The 18,533-nt window shown below is 45.1% G+C and overlaps 2 protein-coding genes across 6 annotated transcripts in view; one reads left to right on the forward strand and one right to left on the reverse strand.

The window, feature by feature from the left end:
* Positions 1-1,542, forward strand: part of ryr3 (ryanodine receptor 3) — a 102,039-nt gene extending 100,497 nt beyond the window's left edge. For all 4 annotated transcript variants that reach the window (XM_076756220.1, XM_076756222.1, XM_076756218.1 and 1 more), the window contains one exon: positions 817-1,542. In XM_076756220.1, the coding sequence (XP_076612335.1) occupies positions 817-912 (96 nt within the window). In that variant the 3' untranslated portion in view covers positions 913-1,542. The remainder of the gene's footprint in view (positions 1-816) is intronic.
* Positions 1,543-1,891: 349 nt separating this feature from the next.
* Positions 1,892-18,533, reverse strand: part of aven (apoptosis, caspase activation inhibitor) — a 30,388-nt gene continuing 13,746 nt past the window's right edge. For both annotated transcript variants that reach the window (XM_076756225.1, XM_076756226.1), the window contains 4 exons: positions 4,241-4,311; positions 3,343-3,438; positions 2,979-3,264; positions 1,892-2,361 (listed from right to left, as the gene is read on the reverse strand). In XM_076756225.1, the coding sequence (XP_076612340.1) occupies positions 2,222-2,361; positions 2,979-3,264; positions 3,343-3,438; positions 4,241-4,311 (593 nt within the window). In that variant the 3' untranslated portion in view covers positions 1,892-2,221. The remainder of the gene's footprint in view (positions 2,362-2,978; positions 3,265-3,342; positions 3,439-4,240; positions 4,312-18,533) is intronic.

Here is an 18,533-nt window from a genome sequence, read left to right on the forward strand (position 1 = left end):
CTCTAGAGAACGCCTTTTGTAGCCACCATTAGTTCTCCTACACTCTTGAACGTTGAGGCGAGGGGAGTTCAGTCGGTTACAGTTTGCAGCCTCACCTCCAGATGCCACTAAATCCTACGGCTGGACCTTTAAAGGGGAACTGAACTGGTTTCACACACCAAACATCCAAACATCTGTGTGCAGTGTGGAGTTAGCAGCTCAAGGCTACATTAGCTAAGATTAGCGATCCCTGGGTCGGGCAGGGCCTTTCTGTGTGAAGTTTGCGTGTTCTTCCCGTGGGTTCTCTCCGGGCACTCCGGCTTCCTCCCACAGACCAAAAACATGCTCATTAGGTTAATTGGTGACTCTAAATTGTGAGTGTGAATGGTTGTATGTCTGTATGTCTGTCTATGTTGCCCTGCAATCGGCTGGCGACCGGTTCAGGGTGTACCCCGCCTCTCACCCATTGCCAGCTGGGATAGGCTCCAGCCCCCCGCAACCCCGAAAGGGATGCGTGGGTATAGAAGATGAATGAATGAATGAATCTCTGACCGAACCATTAGCAGTGGAGTTGCACTGTGGGTAATGTAGGCAGTTGCAGGAGTTCAGGCTAAATCGATGGAGTACTCTCTTATGTCACGTCGTAGCATAGATGGAGATGAAACTGACCCTGACGTAGAGTTCAGAGTGAAACTAGTTAACTGAATTCAGGATTAAACGTACAATCAGCGGTTGGATCCTTGATTTCCCATAATGCAACCAGTAACATTATACTGTTGTTAAGCTCAGGGCTCCTACGAGTAAACTAGTACACTAATACTTTTCTCTGCCCTGCAGGAGTCCTACGTGTGGAAGATGTACCAGGAGCGATGCTGGGACTTCTTCCCCACTGGAGACTGCTTCCGTAAGCAATACGAGGACCAGCTGGGTTAGAGAGGTCCGCCTCGTCCAGAGCCCCAGACGCCACTCTCTACTTTCCTTCTATCTAACAGACCCTGAACTCTATCTGCTGCCATGCTGTCGAAAAACGTGAAGAAAAGAAAAAAAAATCGCTCATTTCGAATTCAGACTCACGAAACATCATTTGAAGAATACGATTTTAAGACGAACGATTGGACGTTTTGTGCATCCAAGTCCTCTTCACTTGCCACGACGCCTCTTTTATGCAAACTCCTCTTTTGACTCACATTGCCTTTTCACTTGCTTAACCCCAAACCTGTTGCACAATTTGTTGTGTGTAGACATTTGATACGCGTGGAGGGTTACAGCATGACGACTGAATGTCTGAATATGCACAATTTCTAGATTAACGCCAGGATGTTAGTGTCACTTACTACCAAACCGACTGAGTGGATGTGTGCTGCTAGTATTGATCCAGTTCAACGTCAGATGGCATGAGTGAGACCTGATCTGCCTTTCAAACCTGTCGAATGAGATGAAGAGTTAGAGAAAATGGTTCCTCCAGGACCAGAGACGACTCACTTTTAGGTGTTTATCAAGTGCCGACGTGCCTTATGAGAAACTATGCAAAAAAAAAAAAAAAAAGAATCCTTTTTGTTCCTCCTGACACAAGCAGTGCGTTCTAGTTCTGGATTAGTTACAAGCAGATTTAGCTCAAGCTAGTTTTGTGGCTTTAACAAAAAAAAAAAAAAAAAAGAACATTTGTTGTATAAAATCTAGATGATCCTTGTGTAAATGTTGCTTAGTTTGGTTTCGTTTCTCGAGCTGTGGTGTCCTGCCCGCCTGCACTTCTCTCCACAGTAGAAGAGCCCCACGACAAAATGAAAAACATAACTTCAAGGATTTATTGACGACAAAATGGTTAACTGCTACTGTATGGCCATTTGTATGTATGTAGTAGCTTTGGTAAACCGCATTTCTTTTGACGAGGGGGAGGAAATGAATAAAGTAATTGACGCAATAAACCAAACGTGTTGTCCGTCCCTGCGGCAGCTCGGGTCTCCGTGAAGGCGACACTCCTGCAGCTCTCACGAGGAGCAGAGAATGACTCCTCTGAGTACGGAGGGAACATCATGACATGTTGTCACAAACGTGCGAGACGCACTGTCCCGGCTCTCATTCAGAAACCAGAACAACAAACAACCTGACGGCCACTTCTCGCCGCGCAAAAAGCTGGAGGAAAATCAGACGATCACCGAGTCCTTCATGAACGTCCAGCACGTAAACTCTGAATACTCGAGCTGAAGTGGAGAATTCTGTCGTGTACCTCCTCTGTCGATGGTCAGGAGATCATGCTGTCCAGCCAGTCCTCCAGCTCCTCCTCCGTCACCTCCTTCCTGACAGAAGCAGACTGGGCAGGTGTGGCGTCTTTCTCTTTCACCTCCAGCTTCTCTTCCATCGCCTCCTTCACCTCCTCACACGCTGCACATGATGGGAAAAGAATTTGAACTTGAACGATATGTAGAGCTTAAATGCTGAAGATGAAGAGTGTGTGAGGACTAATCTGCTCCTCCTGTTTATTTTGGTGTTTTTAAAGCAAAGGTTTGACATGTTGGGCTCATGTCTGAACAGTAAACAGTAAACATGAAGCTGCAACCAGCAGCTGATTAGCTTAGCTTAGCTTACTGGAAACAGGCTCTGTAACATTAAAAAAACTGTTTGTTTTACACGTTTAAAAATGACAATTTCCCATTTGAGGAGGTTTAATGTGTCAGACTGTTTATTGGCCAGGCATGGTAACTTCCTGGAGTCTCTACTGGTTACCTGGCAACTGCTCAGAGCCAGGAAATAGTCCCGTACATAAAACAGCAGGTGGTGACAAGATATTGATGTGAATTTGGAGGTGCTGGTGGTCAGACTTTGTTACCCTCTGCGGAGAGCTAGGCTAGCTGTTTCCACTCTTTATGCTAAGCTAAGCCGCTGTTAGCTGTAGCTTCACATCTACGGCGCGGATACGAGTGTCATCATCTCCAAACTCTCAGACAAATAAGCTAATTTCTCAAAATGTGGCTCAAACAAAAGCTGCTGAACACACTCACCTTCCTCTGGAACCACACACTCCTCTGCGACAGAAACACCCAGGACGGGTTTCTGTAAACTGAGCAGCTGGTCCAGCTCTTCGTCGTCATCATCCACCGGCGGAGACTCTGCAGCGGTCGAGGAAACCTGCGGGTCTGAGACCAGCACCGGGTTTGTATCCACAGGGACCTTCTGGTTGGTGCTGAGGGCGTTTAAAGCTGCAGGCGGCGGCGTGAATGCGGCTGGTTTGGGCTTCTCCTGCTTGGGTGCGAGGGTCGCGGTGGGCAGCTCCACTGGCGTCGACACCTGAGACGAGAGAAACACGATTATAAACAATAAAACCCTTCAACCGAGCGATGATTAGTGTGTTTAAAGCCAAACCACCTGAACCAGCTCGGCCTCCAGGTTGAGCCTCTGATGGAGAGGCACTTGTTGGAGGCTCTGGGCGAGCGCCGGGAGGTCCACAAACACCGCAGACATCTGGGGAGGAAACGGGAAAACAGGAAGAAGAATCAACGGTAATGCAGATCGAGTCAGTGTGCAGGGACTTAAAGCTGCTGCAGTGCAACACGTCAAATCTTTAAAACTGGCGCACCGCTGCAGGTCAGTACTCTTTTGTACTCGCACACCAGTGAAACAAACAGTAGCTCTGACTGTACACAAGAAGTAGAAAGAGTTCAGGCACTGTTATATAATCCGACTGTTGGATGCAGACACGCAGAGAAGTGCTGAAAAGACAACTTGAAAAGCCTCAAGACTGGAATGTGGAAATCACCAATCACATCTTCACATTCAGCATCACGGTCATCTAACAGTTTTCAGTCTGGACCAAAGCGGTGGACTCGAGTCTGAACCCAGGTTTGAGTTTCTGTGGTGATTAATTCAATTAGAAATACGATTTTGGTTTCCAATGATAACAAAAGCCAGATAATAGATACTGAACAGACTGATTATGTCGCTTCTTTAATAACAATAATATTAAGACTTCCAGCAGCATCAGCTGGTTTGTTATTTTTCCTTTTTTCAATCGTCCAAAACACGCTTTCATTCTGTAAACAGTCTGAACCATGTTTCATCGATCTGGATCGACACCTCCTCTTTTCATCAGAGCAAGCTTTGGGCTCTTGGTCCAGATCAAACCAGGTGGGTGTGAACGGGCCCAGTGCTGCGTCAACACTTCCTGCTGACGAACCAGATGTCTGCTGGAGGGATCTATACACACAGGGGGTTAAATCCATGAAACACAGCCGAACAAAGCAGATTGGGTAGAATATAGATTTACCTGACTGGCTGCAAATGAGTTCATCTCCCAGTCCTTCTCCTCTGAAAACCGGAATTGAGCGAACGAATCTCCTGAGGAAGAAACGCAGAAACAGAGTTTGATGTAACAGACTCCCTTCAGGGCTGCAGGTGACGACAACACCTCTCCTGTTATTCACTTCAAGCACAAACACATCTGTGGGTGAAGCAGCTGCAGCGCTCGTGTCGGCCGTGCGAGCGGCCTTCAGGCGTCTCAGACGCTGAACCAGTTTCTCTGGAGAGCAGCTTTGAGTAAACCGCTGAAGCGAGGCGAGCATGTGACGCCAGGATGCTTCCAAAACATCAGCTGGCTGAGGGCTCTGGGATGTGCAGAGGTACTGACTGAGGTTGTTGTTCAGCATCACAAACAGCAGCAGGGCCGCAGTCAGCAGACGGTTAGCGGCTTTCGTCAACAAAACATGGACAAAGCAGAGAAAAGTGAAACTCGTAGCATGAGTGAGTAACAGAGGAGAGACCATGTTTGAGGAGAGCTGAGTCAAAACACAACATCCAACACGAGCACTGAGCGCGGACGCACAGTGTCAGGTGTGAAGCACCACTATTAAAACTTCTCTTGTTGAGGTTTTCACCGCAATCGAGTCCTTCGGGAATAATCACAGATGAAGAGTTCATGTTCGTTCAAACACAGAGGGAAGAAATGACTGAATGCTACGTGGTGCTAACAGTTAGCCAGCCCGTTCTTTGAGCTAACAGGAGGCGGTGACCTGCTGTCCCAACCTGTCTGAAACGTGTTCACGAGGCACAACATTAAATATATCGTCTTTGTGCTGTTTTCAGTTGAGTATATGTCAGAGAGGATCAGCAAATTATTTACGTTTTACGAGGGATGAGCGAGTACACCACTATCTGTTCAACCATCGAAATTATCTGTATCTGTATCTTTACTCGGAGTGGGCGGGGCCAAACGGAAATGGGTGGGGCTTAAATCTGTACATTATTTTAAGTCTGAAATTGATATCCAATAAAAATATTAATATAGGCTACTTTGTGTGTTCAGCTATATGTGTGTAAGTGTGTAAGTGGTATGTAAGACTGTTTATTTTTTAATGATCTGTGTGAACTTGGTGATTCATGCAAACATCCAGTGATGGCAAACAGGGAAATAATATGTCAGCCTTGTTCAGTACGAACAGAGTTTTCCAACTGACTTTATATCACCAACCAAACTGAGAGCAAGCAGACGGTAAAAAAAAAAAAAAAAAAAAAACAACCGCAGTGGAGGCAGTGACCGACGCGACACGAGCCGTTTTCATCTCTGTCTTGTCAAATGCACCGCGTACGTTACGAAACAAGTTCAGCAAGTAACTTTAAATATCATACAAACCGAGATACAGACGAGCTGAAGAAAACCTAAGAAGCACAGAAGCGAGCAACGTGAGCTAGAGACGTGTCCGTGTAGGGAGGGGCGGGCGCTGTGTGAGACTGGCCAATCACAGAGCGTGTCTGTTACCCAATGAGGATTTTCCTTCAGCACGAACAGGGATATTGACGACTTTTACTCGTATCATGCTCGTATTCGTCGAAAATGCTTTATCCGGCTCAACTCTACGCTTTACAGAGTCCCAACTTCTGGAATCGGGGCTGTAAAAGAGGATCGATATCACCGTGGGCTGAATATAGCGCTGCAGCCAGCGAGCGATTAGCCTAGCTTAGCATAAAGACTGGGAACAGCTAACCTGGCTCGTTATGTTAAAAAATAATGCCAACCAGCACCTCTGAAGCTCAGTAATCAACACGTATCACACTTATTTCATCTGCACACAAACAGGAATGTAAACAATTTGTGGTTTTAGGGAACGTTATGTACAACATTATTTTTTGTTTATTCTATTCTATTCCAAAGAATTTGCTTTATTCTGGAGATTAGGGTTTTTAAGATAATAATTCATGTGCAGTGACTTATTTACTTACTATCAATAAGCAGTGATTAGCAGGTTATTGAGGGAAAACTTAATGGTGTAGTGGTTGTGGAGTATGGTCATGCAGAGTAAGGCTTTACAAAGTGCTTTATAATGACTAACACCGTTACTTCCTGGAGTCTTGACATCACAGTGATGTTGGCAGGTAACCAACAGAGAGGCTGCACAGAGCAGTCAAACAGCACATCACCTCCTCTAAAACTATCACTTTCAGTCCAATATTTGTTCTTTTCGCCACAGAAACAACCTTTCTGTGGGTCATTAGAGGCAGAAAACATGGCAGGAAGTGGACTGCTGGTGTCCACAGAGACATAAAGGTCTGAGCGCAAAACAATGAGCGAACTGAATAAATCAACTGAATTGTGGCAATTGTGTTATTTGTGGCTGTCCTGGTTAATGTTGGCACACTGAATGATCACAGCACCCCAGCTGTCAACCAACACCTGTCAGATACAAGCAAAAACGCCAAAGAAAACCTTTTAAAAATTCAGATTTTTCCCGGTGCAGCTTCATATTAGCATTTATATCTAATATTTAACAGCACGACTGAGCCTCCTGCAGGCTCATGTGACTCTTTCTAGCACTTTATTTTAAACTCAGAGCAGTTTCCAGTCAGAAAACTGAAGAATTTGCAGCCTGAAGCTTCACAGGCAGACACGGAGGAAAATACTGATTAAATAACCAACAAGGTGCACAGCTGATCCAGACTGTGAGGATGAGGATGTGTCACTGATGCTGAACGGTGTGACTTTGTGAAGGTGCAGCGTCACACAGAGCAGGCTGTGGTCAGTGTGTCACACGCAGATGGACGCTCAGCGGGACCCCTGACAGCCAGGCGCAGCCTCTCGTTTTATTCCTCATATCGGACGCTCGCCGCCAGCTGCAGTTGTCCTTGATTGCCTGGGCGTACGGGAAGTGACGGGGGTCAAGAGGGAGAGGCTGCAGGAGGGCTTTTTGTCTGCGGGCCGAATCCCTGCTGTCGAACGGGCCGAGGAAAGATGATTTATGAATAGAAGCATTATCAGGGTTACAATGACTGCGAGGCAGGCGGATAAGAGGAGGGAGCGTCAGCTTGAAGGGACGGCTGAGTGGGCGGATGCCTTCATGCTGGGCCACACGGGTGTCTGCCATCGGTACGACGGGCTGATTTTCACCCTCGCAGGGAACAATCCAGCCGTGCGAAACCTGGAAATCTTAAACCTGACTCACAAACCCGCTGTTATCTTAAGCAGATGTCCTGAGCTGAAACCGGGCATTACTCTGAAAAGTCAGGGAGGATCCATCAGGAGGTCTGCGCGACATGCTGACGCCTGAAATGAAACTTCAATCTGCTGCTTCACGTCCCACAATGATCCCAAGCACTGCTGAGACATATTAGGTATTAATAAAGCTGAGTCAAGCATTAATTAGCCAATATTTCTTTGTTCATGCACACTTCAGGTGCACTAACATACGTGGATTTTGACTCTGTTTGAAATGGCAAAACTATCCAGTGAGAAGAGCGACCTGACTGCCTTTAAAGACAGATGCACATGTGATGACTCTGTCCACATTTGAGCGTGCATGAAGTTTTGCCTGGTGAAAATTAGGAGAAAAATGTCAGAACGTGAAAGCTCGTTGCTTAAATTCTTTGTATTTTATAGTTTTTCAAGCTCAGAAATAAAAACATGTTTATCCTCCATCACAAAGCAATAAGATGTGTCAGGTGGAAAGAGACATTTTATGAAATCTGCCACAAATCTAAACTAGAGCTGGACTGATGAAGCGCCCAGGCCGACGTATCATCTATCAGCTGTGTATATCAAAGATATGTAAGTCATGTATCAGCGTGTGTCAGCAGAAGAGTAACATGAAATGCCAAAATCAGTTAATATTTTAAATATTTTCCTCCAGGAGAGAGCTCTGCCAAGTTGATTTAACTGTAAAACATCCCAGTCAGCAGCCATCTTTGTGCCAAATCATTAGAAACTCATCTTATAAAGAACGTGAATGTGGAGGGATTCATGTTTGCCGGCACAGTGTCGCCACCCCAGACTCTGTGTCTGTATTGATCTCAAATATTCAGTATTGGACTGCAATCAGTCTATATTCTGACTATCGGGTAACGTAGCACTTGATTGGACCCAAAGGGGAAAATTAAACGGTGCAGCGGCACAAAAAACAGGCAAACCAGGACAAAGCAAAGGGGAAAATAAGTGGACCTGCACCGTAAATCAATACAGAGACTGCTGAAACAGACTGTCCAGCTTCTAACAAGAAGCCCTGCTGTTAGCATGAAGGTGCAGCAGCATCAATTCATATGACAGCTGAGCAAATGTTCATGTTTTTATTATTTCTGAACATTTTCAGCCTCAAACTTTCCTCCTCTGATGGAAACACAGATTCATCCTGGAGTGCAGGAGAACTTGTCTAATCACGTCACTCAAACGTCATCATGTCCACTCTGGCGTTCATGGGACAGCTCCAGGATGCGGCGTCCCGCCTCGCGTCTGTGCCGCCTCTCTGTTGTTGTTGTTGTTGTTGTTGGAGGCTCTAAACTCAACGACTGCATTAAAAAGATAAATCTGCTCGTAGGAGAAATTACCCTTCACCAGCAGCTGCAGTGAAATACCGCTCAGTCTCCCTCCTCTTCCGCCTCCTGCTCCTCTCTGTTTAATATCTTCCCAGACCCTAATCCTCCTCCTCTTCCTCCTCCTCCTCCTCCTCCTCCTCCTGCTCTGTCTCCGTCAGTCTGTCTCCAGCACACAGAAGTGCTGACACGGGTGAACTGCCTCCCTCCTACACCTCAGAGCCCAGCGCCATCCTGATCTGTGTCCATGGAAATACCATCGCAGGTAGTTCGCGGGCGCTGACACAACCATGGCAACAGCTGCCAGCAAGGATGAGAGAAACTCCTGTCAAACCTCCAGGAGACACAGAGAGAGGAGGTCGGAGGAGGAGGAGGGGTGTGTGTGGAGAATGAAAAATGAAAGAGTGAAGAATCTACTCATCCAAACAGACCCTCGAGGCTTCACCCCCCCTCGCCCCCCCGCTCTGGGCTGACACTGTTTTAAGTGCGCAGTCAGGCCGAGCCGTGTGACAAACAGCCGGCTTCCGATGTGCTGATGTAGAATCACTGCGCTCCGCTAAATAAACACAGTGCAGAGGCTTCGCTCAGAGGAAAGAGCCTCGTATCTTTGTGGGGTTTGAGGGTCGCAGCCGGTACGAGAGCCCGGCTCCTCGTCCATGACAAAATCTTTCAAAGATCAGACAACTGATCAACAAGTTCATCAGCAGATTACAGATGGACTGTCCTCTGCTGTCCCCAGATTGGTCGTCTTGTCAGCTATCGGTCGATTATTGTTAGATCGCTGGTTCTCAAACTGAGGGAGGCCCACAAGAAATCTGGAAAGCCTCCAAATTCATGAAGGGACACTTATCAAAACACAAGCGCTCTAAAAACTGGTTCAATTTCTCACAGTGGACAGGAAGGATTAAGTAAACGTATGTCATGAAAAAGATTAGAACAAGACAAAGAACAAAACTCCAATTTGTCCACAAACTCCACAAGAAGAAGAAGAAGAAGAAGAAGAAGAAGAAGAAGAAAGCTCTGGTATCGGTATCATCAGATATCTAAATTCACGAATCAGAATCAGATCAGAACTGAAAAAAGTGGATCTGTGCATCTCTATTTTTTTTTAAATTAATTTTCCAGACGTTTTCTCTTCACTCCTAAATGATTTATCTTGACTTGGAAACGAGTGTGTGGGGGAATGTTGTTCAGTCTGGCTGTGATAATGAGGCCTGTTCGTAAACTCCTGAGCTGGCTGTAAACAGCTGATTAAAGATCAGGTCACAGTTCAAATGATCGTCTGCGTGCGTCAGCCGGGCCCAGCAAACCTCGCCGAGTTGTTCCACAGTGCATAAACACTGCATTACTCATGCTGCGCGCTAAGTGGCTCGGCTGGCATTGTGTAACTCCTGTATAATGTGGTATCCTGTCTCTTGACACCTTGCTGGCTGAACCCCACGTTAACAAATGTGGCTTTCTGCCCGCAACCCCGGCTCCGCTGAGCTATCTATGGCTCGCTAATGCCGAGGACCGCTCTCGTCTTTTACATTTGGGATGTGCTGAGGCCTCGCTGCTGCCTTTCTGTTCTTTTCCTGCTCCACTCAGCTCCACTCTGCACCCCCGCCGCTGTTCATCCTCACCCCTCTCCCCTCGCTCTGCTCGGCGAGGCTGTCGAGCACCGTCAGGGAGAAGATAAGACGTGCTGGATGTGTATCACTTCACCATGAACGTGGAAACGCATGGAAGCTGACGATAAGGCAGGACAGCTGTTATCACCTGTCCTCTTCTCAACGTGCTCTTCATGCCAGCTAACATTTATTCTCTTAAATTCTCGAGATGAAACTTTATTTCAGGTAAAAATGTCAAACATTCGCAGGTTTGAGCTCCTTTAATGTGGGAATTTATCTCTTTTACAGCATTTTCGACTGTTTGTTGCACCAAACAAGCAACGTGAAGACACTTCTGGCCTGAGACGCTGCTTCATGAAGGAAACTAATCAGCAGGTGAATTGATAGTGAGAACAATCTGCAGCTGCAGCCCGACCCTGTAGCTCGCAGTCATTTCCAAAAAGGAGCATAATTTAACATCTTCAATCCAGCCGCACTCCCCTGCGGCTCCATTATTACTAAAACATGACTCAAAGCTTTGTTCAAGTGCATCAAGCTTTACTTCAAATTCTAGTCGAGATCCCAAAGTTTCCAAAGACAGCAAATCTGTCAGGCTTGATGTTGATACGTGAATGACGTTTCTAAAAAGATGCATGAGAGGACACTGAGGAACTTCGCATCTTGGCTTTTAATAATTTACACACTCCTGACCCGCAACTTCAATCACGAGCTGGAACGAGCAGGCGCGGAATATAAATGTGATGCCGTCAGTGAGGATTTTTGTCCCCGTCTTCAAAGCTGATCACCAGCAGGAAATTTAGCTGCACAGATTAGTCAGTTAATCAATGATTTGTTTATGTGAAGAGGATTCATTCAAAAAAAGCCAATCAGTCACTGGTTGAATCTAACGTGAGGATACTTACTTCATTGGGGATATTGTGAGATATTGTGATGGAAAGTTTTCACTGATTTGATGATGCAGCCGTCAAGCGTCCAATGGGAGCTCGTGTTTCATGACTTAACTGAAACAATTTCACATAACAATTTCAGTGTCTTTTTGTGCATAAAAGATCCTCTGAATGCTACACTGCATGCACAACATATCACTAATGTTAGCACCCTAAATGTCAGGAATTCTAAGTTAGTTGAAAGCCTCCATCTCTCATTGGTTTCCTTTCTTAACAAATCAGGGGGCATTAATTGGAAAAGAAGTATGAAGGCTTTAAGACAACGTACATGTGGACTGTGCTGCTCAATGCGGGGCTGCGACTCTACGTCCTGAACACGAAGCTAACATTCTGTACGTTTCATAAAGCCTGCAGATATAATCCTGAACTTTTCAAACTCTCTCATCCTGTTTGCACAGCCTGACGCCGCTGCCCTGATGGCTGCAGCGCAGACAGATTGACCACAAACACCACGCCGCCTGGGCCACACCTTCAGCTCGCTGTGTAAGGCTGCAGCCTGGACTTGACCTTGAGTGGCCCTCTTTCTTGGAGCCGTAACAGGAGGGACATTTAAGGAGCAACAGCACCGCTGCTCAGTCTCCGCTAACACCCGCGGTGAAATGTTGACATTTTATCTGACTGGAAGAGGAATACACACCTTCCCCGCGCCGCCTTCCTCCTCCATTTGCTGGTAGAGTAATAGCATGTGATCGGTGAATGATTGCTTCTTTTAAACGGGCTGTCGTGGCAGATCTTTGCTTGATAAGAGAGAGAAGATCAAGTCCGCTCATAGAAAACTGAAGAGCGAAGGAGTGTTATTGCTATCGTGACACGGCCCATCTGATATGTGCTTAATTGCACTAAGAGCCGGGACAGGATGTTAGAAAAGAGGGTAAGATGGAAGGAATGAAGCACGAAAGGGAAAAATCAGACACTGGCAACACGCAGGAGAGGAACGTGCTGCGATCTGAGCAGCCGATCGTCTTTGAGAGACCTCCAGGTACTCCCCCCGTCACGCCTTTTTAACCAAACCAATTAGCCTAACACGACTCAGCGCTGAAAACCGCTGCGCGTCGATAAATCACTGTCTGCGCTAATTGCAATTAAAATCCCGAGCAAACCAGGCGAGACAATAAAGAGGGCTGAAGCTATTTACTCTTAACTTTTAATGGTGATTGTGTGAGGCCGTGTTTACGTCCAGGTCATATCAGAGGAGCCCGAATCCACGCGAGGCCTCCTGTTATTGGTGTGCAGCTTGTTTGGAGGCTCTGCCTACATGAGGTCTAATCAATCACCTTCAAACACACGTCCAGTCTAATTTTCCAGTCAAGCTCTTTGCTGGATGTTATCAGGTAACAACTGGTTTTGTTTCCATGTTTTCTATGAATTTAAGGAGGGCTCAGATCAATAGTTTCAAGAAGAAATATGCGGTGCATTTAATGATCCTGCTGGAGGAGCATACCGAGGGACATCCTACTGTGATCGATGTCAGTGCAACTTGATGATATACCAGCATTAGAGGACAATGCAGATAATTATCTGACACTAAGAGTAAATCCAAATTGTAATGGAAGTAATACAAGAGGAAAGACGCTGAATGCTCTAAATCTGTAACAGACATGAGCAATAATCCACAGATAAAGTCATTTATATTCACATTTTGTTCAGTTTTCCCACACAGGCTGGCAGGTTACTTACGTTGCTAAGTGAAACTAAGGGGTTGCTGTAATGTGTTTGCATTTTGGCTCCGTAACCGCATCTCTGAATCAACTGAATCTCATATTTGCTCTGGTGAAACTGTCTCTCTGTTATAAATAGTGATGTGTAAAGTTGGCTGCTCTTACTTGGAGGTTAGAAATCACTCGTCTCTCCTGATTAAAGTCATCTTATTACGCAACTTCTAAAAGAAACCGCCCGCAGCGCCGACGACTTCCTGTAGATGTGCTGTAGTAAAGGGAGTAAATATGTTTTAAATGTGTACTTAATGTAGATCAATGTGCTTTTTAAGTCTGGTGTAGACTGACCCTAAGAGTCTAAAGTCATGCTAGCAGCTCTTTGAGGCTGGAGTTAGAAACAGTGGTGCTTTGAGCTAAATGCTAACGTCAGCATGCTAACATGTGAACAATCACAGTGAAAATGCTAACCTGCTGATGCTGATGTTTACCATGTTCACCATCATAGTTTAGCTTGTTAGCATGCTAACATTTGATAATTAGCACTTCACATAAAGTACAGCCGGGGCTGATGGGAATGTTATCATTACTATTATTTCTCATTTTTTAACATCCTGAAACTTTCTGAATAATTGCTGGTCATTTATCAGCCAATAATTTCGAGTCAAACCTCATGCTAGCGCCTTACATAAACACAGTGGCGCTTTGAGCTGAATGCTAACATTAGCATGCTAATCTGCACACACTGACAATGCCACCATATTGATTGATGCTAAGATATTTTAAAAGGTATATTGTTTACCCTTTTCATCACCTTAGTTTAGTGTTAGCATGCTAAAACTCACTAATTATTTTATTATTCATATTTTGCTCATGTGCAGTTCAATGTCCTCTGTGAAATGGAGCCATTCTTCACAAGTTAGTATTTTTTAACACTCTTTTGTATATAATAATCAACTCAGGTGAGAATGAGTGTGTGCTTTAGGCTCGGATGCAGCCTCCCAGCCTCCCTCTGGATGAAACAACCATCGGGCTGAGAGCGCAGGGACATCTGGGTCCCTCATCACAGGGATGTAAGGAGCCTCAGCTATTAGGTTAGCTGAGTAGACGAGTAAACGGTTAATACATATCAACGCCGGGCGAAGACTGGATCAATAGCAGAATTGTCTGATGCGAAAATATCGATCTATCAGGAACATACAGAACAATTTAGCCACTTTAGCTAATTGATATTCACCTTGCAACTTATGAGAGGAAAATCAGACTAATTGACTGAAAGCTGAAGTCTATGCACCTGACGAACTGATGCATTTCATTCATTAAACTGATGATAAAGAAGTGACTTTTTTCCTCACAGGCGAAGCGCTACGAGCATTTCTTTTCTCTTTAAGAGCCTCAAAGTCCACAGGAAGATAAGAACAATGCACCCACTGGCAGCTAAATAAAAACCTGCCTTAAATAAGCACCAAACTGCCAGAAAGCATGAACGTTTCAACCCTTTGAAGACTTGAGCGGATGAAATGTGACAGACACCACAGCACCGCAATCCAAACAAGAAATCCAGAGCAGCCACCCCGGGTGATCTATTCACTGCAGAAGTCCAGAGTTCCTCTGTTCTCGTAGTGAATTCATCAGAGGACGCTCATAACTGTCTGAGTCCCACTGAATCATGATGCTGCGGTCTCAAGGACACAAAGCACACACACCGCCACCTGCACTCTGTAAAGACACGCTTACAGTACGAGATAAATACAGACCGTAGGATCATTCATTGCACTCGTGGCTACACAAACACAACGTGGAAGAGTTCGTTTCCCCTCTTTGAAATCAATAGTACTGCGTCTGACCCTTCAGTCCTGTGCTGCCTTCAATGAGCTCTATTATACTCAGTTATTATTGTAATCAATTAATCTGTGGGTTAAATCTGTGAAGACATTAACAGTGTTGTAAAAGAGAGAAAATCAGCAAATCCTCACATTTATGAGGCTCAAACCTACGAATGTTTGGCACATTTGCCTAATAAATGACAATTTACTGACCCATATCAATAAACTACAGCCAGCCAGACTGATAGTGGATTTTAGGGGCCAATGCCAGAGTTAAATACATCCTCTCTTGTGCAGGGTTGCCAAAACAGATGGCCAAGGTTAAAAAAAAAAAAAAAAAAAAAAAAACCCACAACAACATGGTCGTATGGCGAAAAGTTCAACTTGGCCTCATCCAATAAGGTGGATATGCAGTGTTTGCCCAGTGACAAGCTTTCAATCTCATGGTTCTGTTGGACTCTGTGGATTTTTAAATGCTGGGCTGCAGCCAACTTAAAGTAACTGATTCCTATTTAGACAATAAATGACTATCAGTCACTAAAATCAGCTGGGAGATAACACATTTCAGACACGAGTGAAATGAGTGTTTAAGTTGAATTAAACACCTCGAGAAAACATTACATCCTTCTGACTGTTTGACTGAAATGCTGCAGTCAATGAAAACAATAACTCAAAATGAAAATCTTACGTTACTTCTGCAGAGAAGTTCAACACCTGGAGACATCATGTCCACAGGGAGGCAAAATTTCACTATAAGCGGCCTCACATCGTCAAGAACCAGGACACACAGTGTGATATTGACCCGTCTCGCTAATCTGAGTCTGAAGACAAGAAGACATCAATTGCCAGTTTAAAATCAATTCAACACTGATGTGAAGAACCATTTCATTTTGATTCATGAAGCACGAGATGCATCAGAGTATTCATGAGCTATTGACAAGTTTATCAACACACCCACAAAGCACAGGCAGACACTGGGCAGCCGAAGAGGGTTCAGAGAGGTCTGGTCAATGAATAAATGGTCGAGTAAACTGCAATTATCCGAGCATCCATCTCTTTCTCAGACTTCATTTCCTTCATGACCTCCTTGCTCACACTTTTCTCTTTGGAATGCAAGATTGTCCTTTAATAAATGACAAATTGGACAAAAAACCACAAGGAGATCAATAGACTTGAGTGGCTACCGCTTTCCACTGGAGGACCTTTTTCCTCAAACTGTCTCGCCGAGTTGGCTGCGAGGCACAAATAACCCGCAGCCAACTCGGCTTGTGCTTCACTCGGAGCCTTTAATAACTCTCGTTCATCTCGGTTCCCCCAGATGCAGACTGAGGTCACATTCATATTCAAAGGCCGGCTCTTGGGCGCTTTGGAGGAGCAAGAATAGTCTCAAACGTGAGTAATGGGGCCAGTTCAAGACAGCCAATCTGTCCATCATGATGTCCATCATCCCTTATTAGAAAATCCTGTATTTATTTCCATTGGAGGTAATATTACAATAGTCTGAAGTAGTAAAAACTCTTTAAAATACGACTTGAAGCAAAGGTCTTGGTTTGCTTGCATGAGTAACGCCTGCTGGCAGAGAGCTGGGTGATTTGACTGGTCACAAATGTTACGTTCGGCTGGTCACAGCTAATGAGCAGCGTGAGTTGATATTAAAAGCAGAAATGTTCAGGCAGGAGGACGATGACAACCAAAGGCTTCAGGAAAGCAGGCATCTGGTGGAAAGCTTTATACGCCATTATTATCAGCAGCGCTATTGTCATTTAGCACAAGACAAGCTACACAGTGTGGGAGGTGTGAAGCACACAAAGCAATTATCTTTAATTGAGGTAGAGATTCACACCATTAAATGACTAATTTGGTTTTTCTTTCTAAACCGCACTCTTTCTAAATAATTGGCTCGGCTTTTGAGGATTAAAGGTTATTGGACAATGCAGCTCTGTCACAATTCTGCATCATCGGTGGGCAAAAATCAATAGTCACCCTCAGAATTTAGACAGGCTGTGCACAGATAACCAGAGCAGCCTTGATTTCAGAGACGCATTCTGTTACAGGGGAGTTTTTCACCAGTTTCTCACAATTTGCCAAATCCTGTGAAGCACAGTGCTCGCTGCTTTCTTTCCAACTTGATGAGCTTGAGCATGAGCTGTCTTTGGGAGGCTGAGCAGCGTGATCCTACGATAACTGAAGAAAAGCCTTATAAAAACAATGTAAAAGCTACCGTCCTTCTTTCTCTCCCATGAAAAACTACAACAATTGAAAGGTCTTGTAAGGTCTTCATTCTTTTTCTCCATATGTTTAAAAATATGGCTAATACTGGGTTATTTTACCATCAATTACTTTAATTAACCAGGTAAGTCCAGTAGCAGTACAGTAAAAGCACAAAAAACAAAACCCAACAGCATCAAGCCAACATTAAACTCCATTCACTGTGACAGTGGTGGTTAACACTGTCACACAGTGCTGGTGTCACTGGGGTCAACTGTGGGGGTGGATGTGCCCAATCTAGGGAAATTGAGCAATCACCGTATTTCTGTGTGCCTCATTACTTGAACTCCCCGAGGGATACATTAGACATGCCTCATATCCTTTGCATTGCATTCTCCTAATAATCAATAGCTAGCCTGCAGCTTAGTGGTCCATGGGAACATGCATGATATATTCACATGAAAGAGGAACTGTTTCAAAGAAACGCACGGCAGCCGCTCCACTCAAGCAGTTCAATCACACAGAGTGAGGATGAAACAGCTGTTGTCCTTTCAGTGCGCTCAGACAGGATGTGATTTCCGAACCAGCCGGAAAAACGCTGCTGCTTCAATGGGTCCTCCTGCAGGCTGACGGCGCGGGAAGATGATGAGCAGCGGTCACCGCATCCTCCGTTACAATAACCAAACAATGCAGCCACGGCTTTCAAAGCCAACACCTTTGCTGCAGTGAAAAGACTGCTTTTATGCATGCATGTCGTTTCGCAGTGAATAAAGTTCAGAGAGTAAAAACATGTTAATTTTCAAAAGCTGCATCGCTGCAGAGACAGATTTCTATATGCTCGATTTGGGGCTCCTCCATGCTGCTGGCAGCAGCCTACAAAGACTCACATGACTTAGGAAGCTCAGAGAAACTCGATCCGATACCGCCGACATCTCGGTCGCTGCCCACCTGTGCGAGCCTTCGCATCATTACAAGTGTGGTGTTGAGTGCTGCTGGCGTGTTACACAACATGTGACAATGTGTTGGTCTCATTGTGTCAACAGCAGTCACCCAGCTGTTCTCCACTGGAGTGGACGCTGCTTACTGATATGAAGAGCTGCCCGGGCAACAAGCAGGAAGCACACGAGCTTTTATAATCCTGTCAGAGCAGATCCTGAATGAACGTTCGCTTGTCGGTGCTCACAACTAAAAGCCGTAAGCATCGATTCGAAGCGTGTTGAGAATTTGCTGGGGCCATTTCAGTGTTATCTTTGACTTGCCTCTTGCCAATAATAGATCAATTTCTTGTCATTGATCTTTTCATGTTGCTCCTCATCCGTCTAATGATACTTATACTCCCAACTCATTACTGATGCCACATAAGGAAGATATTCTGCCTCCCAAAAACACGGACAGCAGGAACGTCGGTTCCAGTTTTCCAGCTTTGACTCAACAGACCTAATTTTAGTCATATTGAAATGTTTGATAAAGTCATACAGACAGGTGAAATAGCTCAAATGTGGGAGAAACGCAGCTTCAGATGAG

The sequence above is a fragment of the Chaetodon auriga genome, chromosome 18, assembly GCF_051107435.1.
Source record: "Chaetodon auriga isolate fChaAug3 chromosome 18, fChaAug3.hap1, whole genome shotgun sequence".
NCBI lineage: Eukaryota > Metazoa > Chordata > Actinopteri > Chaetodontiformes > Chaetodontidae > Chaetodon > Chaetodon auriga.